Below are 15,220 nucleotides of genomic sequence, written 5' to 3' on the forward strand. Positions count from 1 at the left end.
TAGCTTCCTGGGAAGCTCAATGAATTGGATCACAATGGAGATCTTGCTCTGGATCTAGCACTCTCCCAAAGATTGGAGGGTATTGCAACCACACTGGTCAACCACAAGGCTGATGTAGACAGGGCAGACAAAAGAGGCTGGAGTCTGTTACATAAAGCCATCCAAAGAGGTAAGAAAATCAGATATGAAGTCATCTTAACTTGTAGTTGTTCCCAGTGTGCAATATATATTCCAAAGTCTATTCCAGTGTCACTTTGTAGTTGTTGCTTCAGTTAGCAAACTGTAGTCAAGGGTGAACTTTGTTCTGTTTCTTTTTTTAAGCATAAAACCAAACTCACTCTTGTTTGAGATCTGAAAGCTAGCCTGCTGGCTGGTGAACTCAGTTTACACTAGATAACATCCAGAAGCAATCTGCTAGAGTATTATCTGCTAAAGGAAGATGTGGGGAGATACTGACAATATTCTGATTTGACAACATAGTCTTTCTGACAAGTAGTTGAATCAAGCATGACAGCCTAGTGACAAGATAAAGCTTTTTTCTAGACCTGGGCTAAATGCAGCATATGCTGCTTTGTGATTACTGTTACCAACAAGGGTCCTTGCTACTGCACAGCAGTTTTAGGGGAGGAAGAACTGACTGGAAGAAGATGAGGAGCAGGCAGAGGTGCTTGTATGCCAGTCTGAACATTTTCAAAGCTCTGGTGAATAGTAGCATAGTTATCAGAGCAGAGTCTGAGTACAATTACATTGTTATCTTGAGCTGTTCTCCACCTTAGAGTGGAAAATGCATCTTATGAGAACTGGAGCACAATGGGACCTGGTTGCTGTGGCCACTGTACTCTGAAGGTTTTGGAGCAGCAGCATCTTGGCCTATGGCCAAAGTCTGATAAAAATCTGTAGCAAGTGCCTTGTGCTGCTCGTTGCCTGCAGTGATATCTTTGGCAGCTCTGTCTGCTCCAGAAAGCCAAGCATAACAGGAACCCTACCTGTGACTGGACCTCATGGGTATTGTAGTGCTACAAATTAAAAGCATAAGTTTATTTTTAACAGCAAGCTCTTTTGGCCTCTTAAAAGTAGTGTAACTTTTGTGAACTCAAAATACAGCTCCTGACTTCTGCCTTTAATCTCCTGCATATCTAAACAGGGTAATGCTGGTGTCTGATCCTGTGAATGAAACTTCAGCAGCAGGAGTAGGAGACCTTCTAGGCATAGGTCAGTGTTGTGGCTGCAGGCCTAGAAAGCACTAGAAACACTGCAGCAGGCTGCTCCTCATACTCAATACTAGCATTTATCGTCTAGTTCTAATGTGCGCTTTCAGTCTAAGCTAGAGCTCTGAGAATGAATGCTTGCTTTTCTGTAACCAAAGCTTCAGTGAATTAATCACTGTTAACAATCACATGTTCTGGAAATGGAGCTAAAGCAAATTGTCTGAACTTGCCACATGATTCTTATTTCTTATGATCACTGGAGAGTGGGGGAATGGCAGATATGGAAATCAGAAAATGGGATTTTTTTTTTTGCTAGCAGAGATAATACAACAATCTATATTGCTTATCCAGGCAAACAGTTGTGTTTGTTCTCCAGTTGTGCATTCAGGACAAGCAACTTGTGAATATATCTATGTAAATTAGCCTTTGGAATAAGGGAATTAGCATTATCCTGAAGGCATTCTCTGCATCTTGGTGTTTCGAGTCCAAGGTTTCATGTACTGAAGTGGCTCTAAGTTCTGAGTCCTGAAAAGCTCGCAAGAGGGGTTTGCTAGGAATGTCATGTGTGATGGGTGCTAACTGTTGAAGCCATATATATGTATAATGGGACTTATACGTATACAATGGGGCCTAAAGTCTCGAGAGCAAAGGCTGTTATTGCTTGTTTATGTAGCAAGACTGAACAGATGATGACTGACTTCAGCTACATACTTTTGACTGCCCTGGAATAGCACCTCTTGTTCAAAAACTACTTGTATGTTTAGTCTCACAATTTGTCCAATGGTGCATTAAAGCAGCAATGAATTTATCTCGATAGAGGAATTAGCAAACTTTGCATCATAGCAAGTAGACCAGCGTGTGGACTCGAGCCACGTGTAACCTCTGGACAAAACACTTTTTCCAAGGGGTTGTTACGTAATACTTTAATCCTGATTTTGAAGTGAAGTGCTCTTGAAGTTATCTGCTAAGGCATTCTAAGAGCAAACATTTGTAACTAGAATGGCTTTATGGTATAGAGGGAAATTGTGTATCCATTTTCTGGACTTGTGTAACACATATAGGGTGCCAGCGTGTTGTAATAACCTTATTCTGTTTCAAAAAAGGAGATAAATTTGCGGCCAACTTTCTCATTAAAAATGGTGCCCGTGTGAATGCTGCTACATTGGGAGACCAGGAGACTCCGCTGCACCTTGTGGCATCATACAGCCCCAAGAAGCATTTGCCAGATGTCATGGCAGAGATGGCCCAGATCGCAGAGTCCCTCTTACAGGCAGGAGCCAATCCAAATATGCAAGACAACAAAGGAAGGTAAATACTGAGTGAAGTCTGCTACCAGGTTAGTAGATAAGACTGCAGTGATGAGATGCAGCCCACTAAGAACCTGCTCAGACCTGTCAGCACAGGTGATCCTGGAAACAGGAGAGGTGAATTCATGAATCCAGTTTGAGGCTGAATGCTGCCCTGCCATGACTAAGCCCAGCTGTAGAAAGCTGAAGTGAGTTGATTGTGTCGGAACACATAACACACAAATAATTTGTCTTTATTGAATCACTGAACGATAAAGCAAGTGAACTAAGATGACAAACAGTGTTCCTCAAAGGTACTTTTCTTTGAAACTGTCAGTGAAACTGAAATTATCTTAAAGAGCCAGTATCTGCAGCATGTTTATCTGAAGTATAGGGCTGTAAGCTGCTTTACAAGTTATGCTGGGGTGGCAAACAAGTACATAAAATGATGTAGAAGACTTGGAGTATATCAGCTACTCAGTTCTGATAGGTCAAGCTATTCTGCTTTTTCCTTGAAGGCTAGCTCTTACATTAGTGCAAAGAATTGCTTAATACTAAATAAATTGGAATCATGTCCACTAAAAGGTAGATTGCTCTTTCTTCCAAGGTGTGCTTGTGCCCTCCTTCTGCAAACAGAGACGAAAGTTCACCCCATAAATCTGTAGGGGCTTGTTGGTCACCATGGTCTAAATATTAAATGACTCACTTATTACTAATGGAACCGTATCTTGCTCCTGTTGCAGGACCCCTTTACATGTGTCAATTGTGGTCAGGAATGAACCTGTATTCAGTCAGCTTCTCCAGTGCAAACAGTAAGTCTCACTTAAATGTAACATACACTGAGGTTACCTTGTACAGTGACGGTGTGAAAACTGGTTTAATAACTCTGTACCTTTTTGCCTCATTATAAGGCTGGCAGCAGGATTGGAATACAGAAATGTAAAGGCTTTGCATAACTTAAGATGCCAGAAGCCAAGTGAGTTTTTGCCCTACTGTAAAGAGGAAGCAAGCTGCTGGAGAGGGTCCAGCGTAGGGCAACAAAGATGATTAAGGGAGTGTAGCACCTCCCTTATGAAGAAAGGCTGAGGGAGCTGGGTCTCTTTAGTTTGGAGAAGAGAAGACTGAGGGGTGACTTTATTAATGTTTATAAATATATAAAGGGTGAATGCCATGAGAATGGAGCCAGGCTCTTCTCAGTGGCAAACAATGATAGGACAAGGAGTAATGGGATCAAGCTGGAACACAAGAGGTTCCTCTTAAATTTGAGAAGAAACTTCTTCTCAGTGAGGGTGACAGAGCACTGGACCAGGCTGCCCAGGGAGGTTGTGGAGTCTCCTACTCTGGAGACATTCAAAGCCCACGTGGACATATTCCTGTGTGACCTCACCTAGGCGTTCCTGCTCCAGTAGGGGGATTGGACTGGATGATCTTTTGAGGTCCCTTCCAATCCCAAACATACTGTGATACTACATCTGTTTTTCAAAGAGGGCTAGGTGAAATAATGTAGCAATAACTTCATTTGTAGTTGAGCTGAAAGGAATAAAAAGACTCTTAATGTCTGAGTATGTTCTTGAGTTCAACTTGAGTGCTGCTTGAAGCTAACACAAGTGACTTTAGGGTGATGAAGCAGAATACTTCATTTGACTCAGATTCTTTGTAGTTGAATTGGTAGTTCTGATATGCAGTTTACTCCAATACAAGATGATTTGCCTATTTGTTGTGTTTAGGAGGAGCCCAAATCTACCAGGGCCATGCTTCTCCTAGGAGCAATTAGCTTACATCTAGTAGTCACTAAAGATGTCCTGCTTCTTTTGGAGTATTCACAAGTTCTCTGAAGTAACTGGAGCTACAGTATGTTTCTTGGCAAGCAAAACTTGTCAGCGAGGTATTAGATGAACTAGTACAGCTGTTCAGACACTTGAAACTTAAGCTGCATTGGGGACCACTTTTTAAGGTATAAATTGAGGAACACTAACTCTTATTTTTAGACTAGACTTGGAGCTGAAGGATCATGAGGGAAGCACAGCTCTGTGGCTTGCAGTTCAGTATATCACCGTATCGTCTGATCAATCTGTAAACCCTTTTGAGGATGCCCCTGTTGTAAATGGAACCTCATTTGATGAGAACAGTTTTGCAGCGAGGCTGATCCAACGAGGCAGCAATACAGATGCTCCAGACACAGTTACAGGTAAAACAGAGGTTTGTATTTCTGCGTAGGTGGAAGGCTTGTAAGTTGATTGCTTAATGCTAACTGCACTCTTAGGAGCTGAATGAGGTTTTAACAGTATTTGTTGCATAATAAATGGTAGGTGGTAGTAGCTTTACCCAGAGCTTGGAACACTGACAGGTCTCAAGCTGAGCATGGAACATTGACTTGCAAGAAGTGACAGAAAATCTGGCCTCCTTGCCAGGTCCTAGCATCCTCTTTACAGTTTCAAAATGTGTAATTGCTAAATGGTAGCACACATGACAGCCCTGCACTGCAAGGGGACTGCTAGTGGGTAGGATTTTCCTCGTTTGCTTCAAATTTTAATGCTGTAAGGCAGTGAGGGAGGTGCTAGCATGCTTCTTGGTATCAAAGTGTGGTTGGAACAAGTACTCTAACAGTGTTCATTATTGTTCTTTAGGAAACTGCTTGCTTCAGAGGGCAGCTGGTGCAGGAAATGAGGCAGCTTCTCTCTTCCTAGCAACTCATGGAGCAAAAGTCAACCACCAAAACAAATGGGTAAAAGCAGAAGCCTACAGACTGTAATCTGAAAGTTTCCCTGTTTCTCTTCAGAAATAAGATAGCAGAAATCTCTCATTACTAACCATAGCTTAAAGGTAGTTGGAATGCCTGCTGAGCCTCTTGCATTTTTTTCAGATATTTACTAGTGATCAGACAACTGTCGCTTTCTCATGGCTCTGTTCTTGCAGTATCACCAGTTGTTGACATGCTTTTAAGACTTCCTCCAGGGCCTGTTGTAATAAAGTCCTTAATTTAGGCTAATTCATGTAGTTGGAAAGTCCTAAGGAGCTTCCACTATTAGGACTTGAGCTCTTCATAACAGTTCTTGTGGGCAGAGTAGTTGAAAAGCTGTTTCTCTTCTGCATTTCATGTCTCAAGCTGTTAACCTACTAACTTGTTTATTAAAGGGAGAAACACCACTGCATACAGCCTGTAGGCATGGCCTGGCAAACCTGACAGCAGAGCTTCTGCAGCAAGGCGCCAACCCAAACATCCAGACAGCAGAAGTGGTGCCTGGTCAGAAGGATTCGTCTTCTCCAACAGCAGAGAATGTCTATCTACAAACTCCCCTTCACATGGCTATTGCTCACAATCACCCAGATGTGGTGTCAGTCATCCTGGAACAAAAAGGTAGTTATTTCTTTTTTTCTGGTTCAGACTCATTGATGCTGTAGTGGATTGGTGTGTGAGGATGCCATCTTAACTGCATTTTGACAAACTACTCATGAAGTATGTCTTCCTGTAAACATTATTTAAGTAGAGCAATTGATAAGACTGGCTAAACATAGTCTTGAACTCAATCTTGTTAAGATTAGAAAATCAATTGGCCCATAAATCTATGTTCTCCACTGTAGATAATGAACTTTGAACACTTAGCCCCGGGTTGTATTCTAGCTGTGCAACTGAGGTCCCTTTTCTCTCCCCGTTAAAGCATTTGGTTCAGGTAAATGCTGGAATCAAATATGGATAAAGTCATCATTCTGTGGTGAGACTTCTGCCCCCCTTTGCTCTTCAGTGAGAGGATTTTGTACAGAGTAATGCTGGTATTGTAGTAGAGTTGAGACTTGAGTACTGAAATACTAGCAGATGGTGGTTTAATAAAAGCTATTAGTTCAGCTTCTGTTTTCTAGCAGCAAGAAGGGAGTTTGATAGCTGAAGCCAAGCCTATTTTGTCTCCTTCTACAAGTGGGATTTAGGGGGAGTAAGTGAATTGGGAAGAATATCCTCTCTCCCAGGAGCTGAGAAGGACAGATGCTGCCAGCATCTTGCAGTACAGCCTCCAGTCTTCATTCTCTGAACTTTGTATGTGTCACCTACACTAAAACACATTTCTAGAGTATTAAGATTAGGCAGTAGTGGCAATACTACCTGAATCCTAAACAGGATCACATCTGGGAAATGTAAAGGTATCTTGCTTAGATCTTTCAAAGGGACTGCTAGAGAAACAGCCTACTTCAAAATGTGACATTGCTACTTGTGCGGCTTTCAATGTGCAGCTGCAGGTCAAGTACAAGAATGTTCTAATTCCTTATGCTTTTCTTCTAGCTAATGCTCTTCATGCTACCAACAACTTGCAAATTATTCCTGACTTCAGTTTGAAAGACTCAAGAGACCAGACTGTGCTGGGATTGGCTCTTTGGACAGGTGTGTGTCTTCAAAACAAGATGAAAATTTATGAAGATCTGGAAATGATTTTGAAATACTGATTCAGAAGATGCTTTCTTGTGTGAAATGTGGAGGGTAATGGTTTGGGGAAAACTAGATGTTGTTGTCTGCAGCCAAGTGACTTTTCAACAGTATCAGGGCATTGTCAGAAGAAAGAGGTGGTGTGATCACTACAATTTACATATGGTCCTGCTGAGCTGGAAACGGCAGATATCTGGGATGCAACTGCTCATGCTCTGGACTTAAGAGTGAGGCAGAACGCCTCTAGCATTGATGCAGTGCACCTCTTACTGTAATTACTGAAAACTGAAAGCTTGAAGCTTGCTTTATTAATATTCAGTGTGCCTTTTGTAGAACTGAAGGTAGAATACTAACGAGCTTTAACTCTTCAGGCATGCACACAATAGCAGCTCAGCTGCTCGGATCTGGGGCATCCATCAATGACACGATGTCAGACGGACAGACTCTCCTACATATGGCAATACAGAGACAGGACAGTAAGAGCGCACTCTTTCTGCTGGAACATCAGGCAGATATAAATGTCAGGTGAGATCTTAACTGATGCAGCGCTCAACTGGATGCATATTTAAGAGTGGGTAGTGATGTCTGCATTTCTATAATGGCTTGAAGTTGGTTGCAAATCATGATTTGTGCATAGTTATGCATTTGGTGCTTGTGATGGCTGAGGGATTACACATATGAACTTAGACCTACATGTAACTCCCTTGGTCAGAACCTCCTCTTGATGCTGCAGAGGGAGGTGCCACTTAATTCTATGTAGAACAGAATGCTCTGTAACAGACTCTCAAGTCCTAGAACCTGGTACTGAACTTCTATAGTCTCATCTATTTGCCAGCTTGTTGGAGCCCCATGTTTTCTGCTGTGTAGACTAATATGATGTACCTCCAACAACAAGATTCTGATAGAACTTGCCTGCTGAGTGTCTCCTAGACAAGTTGATATTAGACTGAACAAAACATTTCTCTGCTTACATGTCTGACAGCCTGTCTTTGAAATTTGGTGAGCTGTACTGTACTGAATGTCATGGGTACAAACTGTCTAATTCTGCTGTTCTAATTTGTTTTTAACAACTGGTGTTTCTGACTTGAGGTGTTACCACGGTGCAGACAAAGCTGTTTGCTTCTGTGGCAATAGGCTTGCTCTGAAGGAGCTTTGTTCAAATAATGGCTGCGCTTAAGAAAATGAGTCTCTGAACTAAGAACACTGATGTGCTTTTCAAACTTCAGAAATCAATTAGTTGCTACTACAAGGGGCAGGGGAAGAAAGAGAAACTACAGCTGTGATGGAAAAACTAATGATGTGTTTGCTTGGCTGTAGAGATACGTTCTTACCACAGCAAAAATACATGAGAAGATAATTCTTGGCTTTGCCAATAAACTACTGTAACATGAAGCATAGCTTTATAATGCAGTGGTAACACACTTCAAACTGTTCCTATTGCAGAACACAGGATGGAGAGACGGCCTTACAGCTAGCTATAAAAAACCAGCTCCCTCTTGTGGTTGATGCTATTTGTACCAGGGGAGCTGACATGTCTGTGCCAGATGAGAAGGGAAATCCTCCTTTGTGGCTTGCCTTAGAAAATAACCTGGAAGATATTGCATCAACTCTGGTAAGACTGTCAGTTGACTTAGTTTAGTCTTGCTTTTGTGCATGTTACTAGCAGCAAAGGGCTCATTAAAAACAAACTGAATGCATGAAAAGAACAGAGTAGTTCTGTACCACTCTTAATTTCTAGAGGATTTTCCTCACCAGTTCTTCTCTTTTGGGAAATATTTGACAAACACTGTAGTCAGCATAACCAAAGATCTCGCAGCGACTCTAATAAGTGTAGAATATGATATCTGGGTTCTTGATTTTGGAAAGAGTAAGGTTCTACTGAAAGCACCAGTCTGTAGCATACCAAACTTGTGTAATGATCAGCTTCCTGAATAAAACTGAACACCCTTATATATGCTTTAAAGTATGTACTGGTTTTTATTGCATCTTAAGGTTCCATCAAGGCCTTTAATGGCTTTATATTAATACTTTTAAGACCATTTACTTTCAGGTGTAGATGATCCACCAGGAGACTTAAGAGATGTAAGGAGACCTCCTCACCTTCCTTTCATAAGGAGGTGACTTGAAAGCTTTGTCTCTATCTGGTTATTGTCTGTTAAAGGCAACTATTGAGAAGGTGTGCTGATGTGCTGATATTGGGTAAGAAACTTAATGCAGTCAGCAATGAAACTACTCATGTATAAACCTTGTAAATAGCTTGTTGAGTGGAACAAGTTTTATTGAAGTGCCACGTTGCTTAAGTAGTTCTGTAGTAGAAGAATGCAAGTATTAGAAATACAGTTCCTAGAAAAAGGTGTTTGTATAAAGAAGGAAGTAAGTGGGCCAGACACTCCAAGGCAATACCTGCTGATGTTATTTGACTGAGTTCAGTCTTTGATATTGCTGAAAGTGAGGTAAATGATACCCAGACTGGCTCAAGAATTTAAATAGGCTCTGTTTATTCAGAGTATATGGGCAAATATCTGAATTGTTAGTGAAGACTACCTAATGAAGTATTGAGTGGTATACCAGTAAAACATTGCTGCAGAAGACATTAAAGTAGCTTTCTGAAATTCAGTGATTGTCACAAGAACAGATAAGGCATTGCAAATTCTACCTCAGAGGGATGTTTCAGAAGCAGTAGTAGGAGCCTTCTGGAGACATAAAAAAAACCTCACTGCCTCATTGTGCTTCTCCTTCCAGGTTAGACATGGCTGCGATTCAACCTGTTGGGGGTCAGGACCAAGTGGCTGCTTACAGACTCTTCTTCATAGAGCTATTGATGAAAACAGTGAACAAATAGCGTGCTTTCTTATTCGCAGGTCAGACCCCCTTCTAAAATACAAACCTTCTAATGTTCATGTGCATCTTTGCTTGGCCTAAATTAATTGAATGGTGTTTTGAGCCAGTAAGAGGTATGTGCTTCATTGGACTTCTGGTGGGTGGATGGCACTTACAGACGTCTGACTAGTCTTAAAGACACATTGTGTTATCTATATTATCATTATTATTGATGACAAGAGTCAAACTAAAATTGGGAACTTGTGCTTATGTAGAGCTGGACCAGCTCTTGTAAAAAGTGTTCTGACCCTTGCTTTGAATAGTTTAAATCAGGATTAAATTTATTAAATTGACTGTATTGTGTTCTAGTGGCTGTGATGTGAACAGTCCCAGAAAGCCAGGCCCAAATGGAGAAGGAGAAGAGGAAGCTCATGATGGACAGACACCCCTACACTTGGCAGCCTGCTGGGGACTAGAAGAGGTGATCCAGTGCCTTTTGGAGTTCGGTGCCAATGTCAATGCTCAGGTATCTAGCGAAATTGTGCACAGTTTGTTTGAAGTTGATCCTTTGCCTCTAATGTAGTGAAAACAAACTTCCCTGTCAGCTTGGTTTTTGTGCTTGACAGGAAAAAAAAACCCCAATGTGATGACTGGGTCCAGTTCTACTTTGTTTATTATCAGATCTAGTGCTTATTTGCCCACATGATGTATTAATTAAGGAAGCCATACTGAAGGAAAATAATGATACAGAAAACTTCTTGCGGTTATTTCTGATTTAATGATTGGAATTAACTCGCTCTAGGGACAGAAGAGTTTAAGGGCAGGAGCTGGGCTGTATTCTGCTGCAATTGATCATTAGATCAGCAATAGTGTAAAACTTGGAATACTCTGTTAATATGTTTTGGAAGTGTCTTCTGTTACTGAGTGAGCTGAGGTGATGTGAGTATGAGTTACACTTCATTTTTGGTTACACAGTAATTCTTAAACAGACAGTGGCAAATAACGACAAAAGAAAGCATTACTGTTGCTGAAAATGACATCAAAATGAATGGCAAAACACCTTGTCACAAAGCAGCTGTGGCTGTAAACTGCTGCTTGATACAGACAAGTGATAAAACACCTTATTTGAATTTGTTCAAGTTTGAATGCTCACCTCTGTCCTCAAAATGTCTTGACTACATGGGAAATGTTACTCTGAGCTACTTAAATGGCTATGTAGCACAGGACTGGGGTCAATTTGGAGAAACAAATACCAATTTGCTTCATTTACACTGTGAATTTATACTCCCACTGCAACTATTTGGTGTCCCAGCTGATGGCAGTTGAGTAAGTCACAGAACTAAACTACTGAGTTTCCAGAATTAGGGAAGGATTTGTGTATTACTAAATTTTCATGTAACAAACTTCCTGGTTTCTTTCTAGGATGCAGAAGGAAGAACTCCAATCCATGTTGCCATTAGCAACCAACATAATGTTATCATTCAGCTTATGATTTCACATCCAGATATTAAGCTAAATGTACGTGACAGGCAAGGAATGACTCCGTTTGCATGTGCCATGACATATAAAAATAACAAAGCAGCTGAAGCAATTTTGAAGAGGGAGCCAGGAGCTGCTGAACAGGTAAGCTGGGAGTATTCAAAGCCTGCTGGTCTTACTGCATTAGTTTGTGGTTACAGGTGTTCCACAAGCAGCACTTTCTGCTTCATCTTTTTATGGCTTTACATGTAATGGCATTTGCCAGATGCCAGTTTTCTGTAGCAGGATTTATTTAGGAAACTGTAGGTGTGTACATGCTGTGTGTGAGTAAAGGCATGAGGGGTTAGTGTCTCATCAAACCTTATCTTGTCAGTACTAAATTGAGGAACAGGCATGTGTGTATGTAAGGAGAAGGTTCTAACTCTGCTCTTGTCTTGTGCTGGACTAGTACATAAATAATCTATTACCTAGCCCTCTTAAAGCTATCCAAAGCAGAAACTGACCTAAAATAACTAAATAGATGTTATGCTGCACTGTGAAACTGTAAAACTGCCAACTGTATCTTCAGGCTTCTGCTGTGACATTTCAGGCAGCTGTTCAGGAGCTTCCTACCCTCTGTAGGTTTAATTATGGGTAAAGTATTCGAGTGTTTAGGAGCTCTTGTAATATGTCTAAAACATGGTTACAAATACAGCCAATTGTAAATATGCTTTAAGGTCAGCTTCAAGGCAAAGATAAACAAAATGCACTTGGTGTTAAGCCGAAAAATGAATATACTTTGCCTCAGTGTAGCAGGATTGCATGTTGTTTCCTTCTCCAGTGTTAACTGCCAGATTGACTTAAGTTTGTTTCATTTAACTGAGTTTATAATTAACTGCAGCACTTACTACAACAGCTGTTAACCTCTTGTCTGTCGTAGTGTTCTTCAGTGTGTGGTAAAGAAATAACAAGGTTATAAAGTAGTCTGAAGCAGGCTAGAGTGAGCAGTTGTGGCTGATAATTTCCCAGTTCAGTTTATTTGATAGTCACATCTGTCAAATCTCTAATGCCAAGCAGAGAAAGCAACAAGGCTCTACAGTTCACCTCAAATAGAGGGAGCAAGTATCTAGTGGTGAAAATATGTCCTAATACATAACAATTTGCTGTTCTACAGAAATAATGTATTTCATTTCATTTACTCTTTCTGCCGCAGGTAGATAATAAAGGTCGGAATTTCCTACATGTAGCTGTTCAGAACTCAGACATTGAGAGTGTGCTGTTCCTGATCAGTGTACAGGCCAATGTAAACTCCCGGGTCCAGGATGCCTCCAAACTAACACCTCTGCACCTGGCTGTACAAGCTGGCTCAGAGATCATTGTGCGGAATCTGGTATGTACTGGGGACTCCTCCTTCCTCTACTTGAAAATGCACATTCTGCACCAATGCATGCTGCCTGTAGGCTGGAGAAGTCAGCCGAAGGTGACACCAGTTTTAAACGTGAACATGCATTGCAGCAGCTCCGTAATAATGGCATTTTATATATACTGGAGGCCTAGAAGTATCTCTGTACAGTGCAATCTTGTGTGCTTCATTCACAGAAGTAAACTGTTGGCTAATAGCTCTGAAAGCATCTTTGAACATATTCCTTCTTGCATCTTGACAGCTGCTTGCAGGTGCCCAGGTGAACGAACTGACTAAGCATCGTCAGACTGCCCTTCACTTAGCAGCCCAGCAAGATTTGCCCACAATTTGCTCAGTTCTTCTGGAGAATGGAGTGGACTTTGCAGCTGTAGATGAAAATGGAAATAATGGTAAACTTCTGAAGTTCTCCAAGTAGCTTTAAACACTTCAGTAGGTCTGTTACTGATACCTCCTGGTGGAGATCACCCATTCAGTGGGCTTGCTCTTCAGAGATGAAAGAGAATGCAAGTTTAAGAAATCAAAATTAGTAGAAGGTGTTTTGGAGAGGGAAGGTTGGGGAAGAGTAAGCGGGGGGAGTGCTTAATTTAATCAGGCTGTAGTTATTGCTGACAAGAACTGTTTCAGATTCTTGAAGCTTCTCTTTTACTTTCAGCTCTTCATCTGGCAGTGATGCATGGCCGTCTGAACAATATCCGGGTCCTCCTCACAGAGTGCAATGTAGATGCAGAAGCCTTTAATATTAGGTAATTAGTATAGTCTCAACTGACTAAAAGAACCACAATGTATGCTTGGATGACTATCTGAAAAAGACCACCAAAGAATTGGCTCGGGTTATAGTATTTCTACACTAATATTACAGTGAAGTGTGCAGAGCATGCTGTGTCTAAATCGCGTGGAAATTAAGTATGCCAGGAAGAAGTAGGCTGTTGTGTATTATATTGTAAGTTACTTTGGTTCAGACTTAATCAGTGCTTCACCTGAGTTGAAAACAAGGAGAGCTGGATGAGTAACTCCAGTAGCAAGCAGACTTTGATCAGGATAACAAACTCTTTTTCCCCAGAGGCCAGTCACCGATGCACGTTTTGGGACAATATGGGAAAGATAATGCAGCAGCCATCTGTGATCTCTTCCTTGAGTGCATGCCAGAATACCCTCTAGACAAACCTGATGCTGAAGGAAACACAGGTAGGTGACATCCAACAGCTATTAAACTTGAAAGTTGCTTGAGTCACGTTAATGGTATGTCACTTTTAAAGCTGGATTGATAGATAGTAGTATGTTAAATACAGTAGGATGCAAACACTACATAGAAACGTAAAAAAATAAGGATCCTACTCTAGATTGAGTCTAATAAGGGACCTTCCACTTTGTTAGCAGGGAAGTGTCTGGCTTTTATTTTTCAGTGCTCCTGTTGGCTTACATGAAGGGAAATGCAAACTTGTGTCGTGCAATAGTGAGAGCTGGGGCTCGTCTTGGAGTTAACAACAATCAAGGAGTCAATATCTTCAACTACCAAGTTGCTACAAAACAGCTTCTCTTTAGACTGCTGGGTAAGTATTACTTGCTACTGTTGGAAGGTGGTTTTAGTGTGTGCCTCTGAGATCTTGGTGGAGGAAGGAACTCTGAACATCTGATTTAAATGACAGTAATTCCAGAGGGGCTGAACTTTTGAATATTCTACCACTTCAAGTTGAGGGTAGAAATACTCATCTTTCTCATGATCAGCTGAACTGAAAGGATGGACATGGACAATCTTGGCTGGTGTTGTAGTCTAGTGTAGCTTAAAACTTAGATATTGCTTTTTAACTTACGCTGTATAGTTGCTGTGGATAATGTGTTGGTGAAAGCAACTATACACCATCTACAAACAAGACTGCAGCTATGACAAGAGTAATTAAATATTGGATGCAACCTAAAGCTGGAAGAAGCTTCCTTAATGTTACAGTCTACTCAAGAGGTGTCTGAGCCTGTTTTTGTCTTTTTCCTTCTAACAGATATGCTGACAAAAGAACCTCCTTGGTGTGATGGCTCCAACTGCTATGAATGCACTGCCAAATTTGGAGTCACGACAAGAAAGCATCACTGGTAATGTGACACATCTCGCTGTGCTTACAAGGAAACAGTTCCTCTACCAAATGTAGCTAAGGCTTGTTCCTTCTGGTGGCTTAGGAAGCCTTCGTGTTGATGTAGGCGTATAACCAGAAATCCAGCTGAAACATTCCACCCTGTCCTAGTTGTTAGATCAGTGGCTTGCGGTCTGACTAAAATAAGTAGTTTGTGCACTTAATGTTCTGATTTGTTGAGAAATCTCATCCAAGTTCAAGTAGGGAAATGGGAGATGTAGGTGCCCACTGTCAGTAGTGGGGCTGATTTGCTCTGAAACAGGTGACAGACCTTTGTAAGGTGGAAATGACTGAAGATACTGACAAGAGCTGCTCTTGTAGATGTGAGTTACTTTTTCTTAACTGGTCTACAAAATATGCGAGGTTGCATGGAAGTTAAGCAAGGATTTTTCTCTTAGCACAGGTGAGACTGCCCAGTGTTGCAGAGAAACTGCAAGTGCATCGGTTGAAGTAGTACAAGGTGACTGACTAGTATAGCGGCAGCATGT

The 15,220-nt window shown here is 41.2% G+C and overlaps 1 protein-coding gene across 2 annotated transcripts in view; it reads left to right on the forward strand.

The window, feature by feature from the left end:
• The window catches only part of ANKFY1 (ankyrin repeat and FYVE domain containing 1), a 32,836-nt gene that overhangs the window by 13,162 nt on the left and 4,454 nt on the right, over window positions 1–15,220 (forward strand). For both annotated transcript variants that reach the window (XM_065852884.2, XM_071817113.1), the window contains 18 exons: window positions 4–169; window positions 2,312–2,516; window positions 3,238–3,306; window positions 4,483–4,682; window positions 5,122–5,219; window positions 5,630–5,852; window positions 6,768–6,866; window positions 7,280–7,433; window positions 8,352–8,520; window positions 9,651–9,769; window positions 10,098–10,254; window positions 11,151–11,351; window positions 12,400–12,576; window positions 12,851–12,998; window positions 13,262–13,352; window positions 13,670–13,794; window positions 14,013–14,159; window positions 14,604–14,694. In XM_065852884.2, the coding sequence (XP_065708956.1) occupies window positions 4–169; window positions 2,312–2,516; window positions 3,238–3,306; window positions 4,483–4,682; window positions 5,122–5,219; window positions 5,630–5,852; window positions 6,768–6,866; window positions 7,280–7,433; window positions 8,352–8,520; window positions 9,651–9,769; window positions 10,098–10,254; window positions 11,151–11,351; window positions 12,400–12,576; window positions 12,851–12,998; window positions 13,262–13,352; window positions 13,670–13,794; window positions 14,013–14,159; window positions 14,604–14,694 (2,639 nt within the window). The remainder of the gene's footprint in view (window positions 1–3; window positions 170–2,311; window positions 2,517–3,237; window positions 3,307–4,482; window positions 4,683–5,121; window positions 5,220–5,629; window positions 5,853–6,767; window positions 6,867–7,279; window positions 7,434–8,351; window positions 8,521–9,650; window positions 9,770–10,097; window positions 10,255–11,150; window positions 11,352–12,399; window positions 12,577–12,850; window positions 12,999–13,261; window positions 13,353–13,669; window positions 13,795–14,012; window positions 14,160–14,603; window positions 14,695–15,220) is intronic.

This window comes from Patagioenas fasciata, chromosome 19, assembly GCF_037038585.1.
Source record: "Patagioenas fasciata isolate bPatFas1 chromosome 19, bPatFas1.hap1, whole genome shotgun sequence".
Lineage (NCBI taxonomy): Eukaryota > Metazoa > Chordata > Aves > Columbiformes > Columbidae > Patagioenas > Patagioenas fasciata.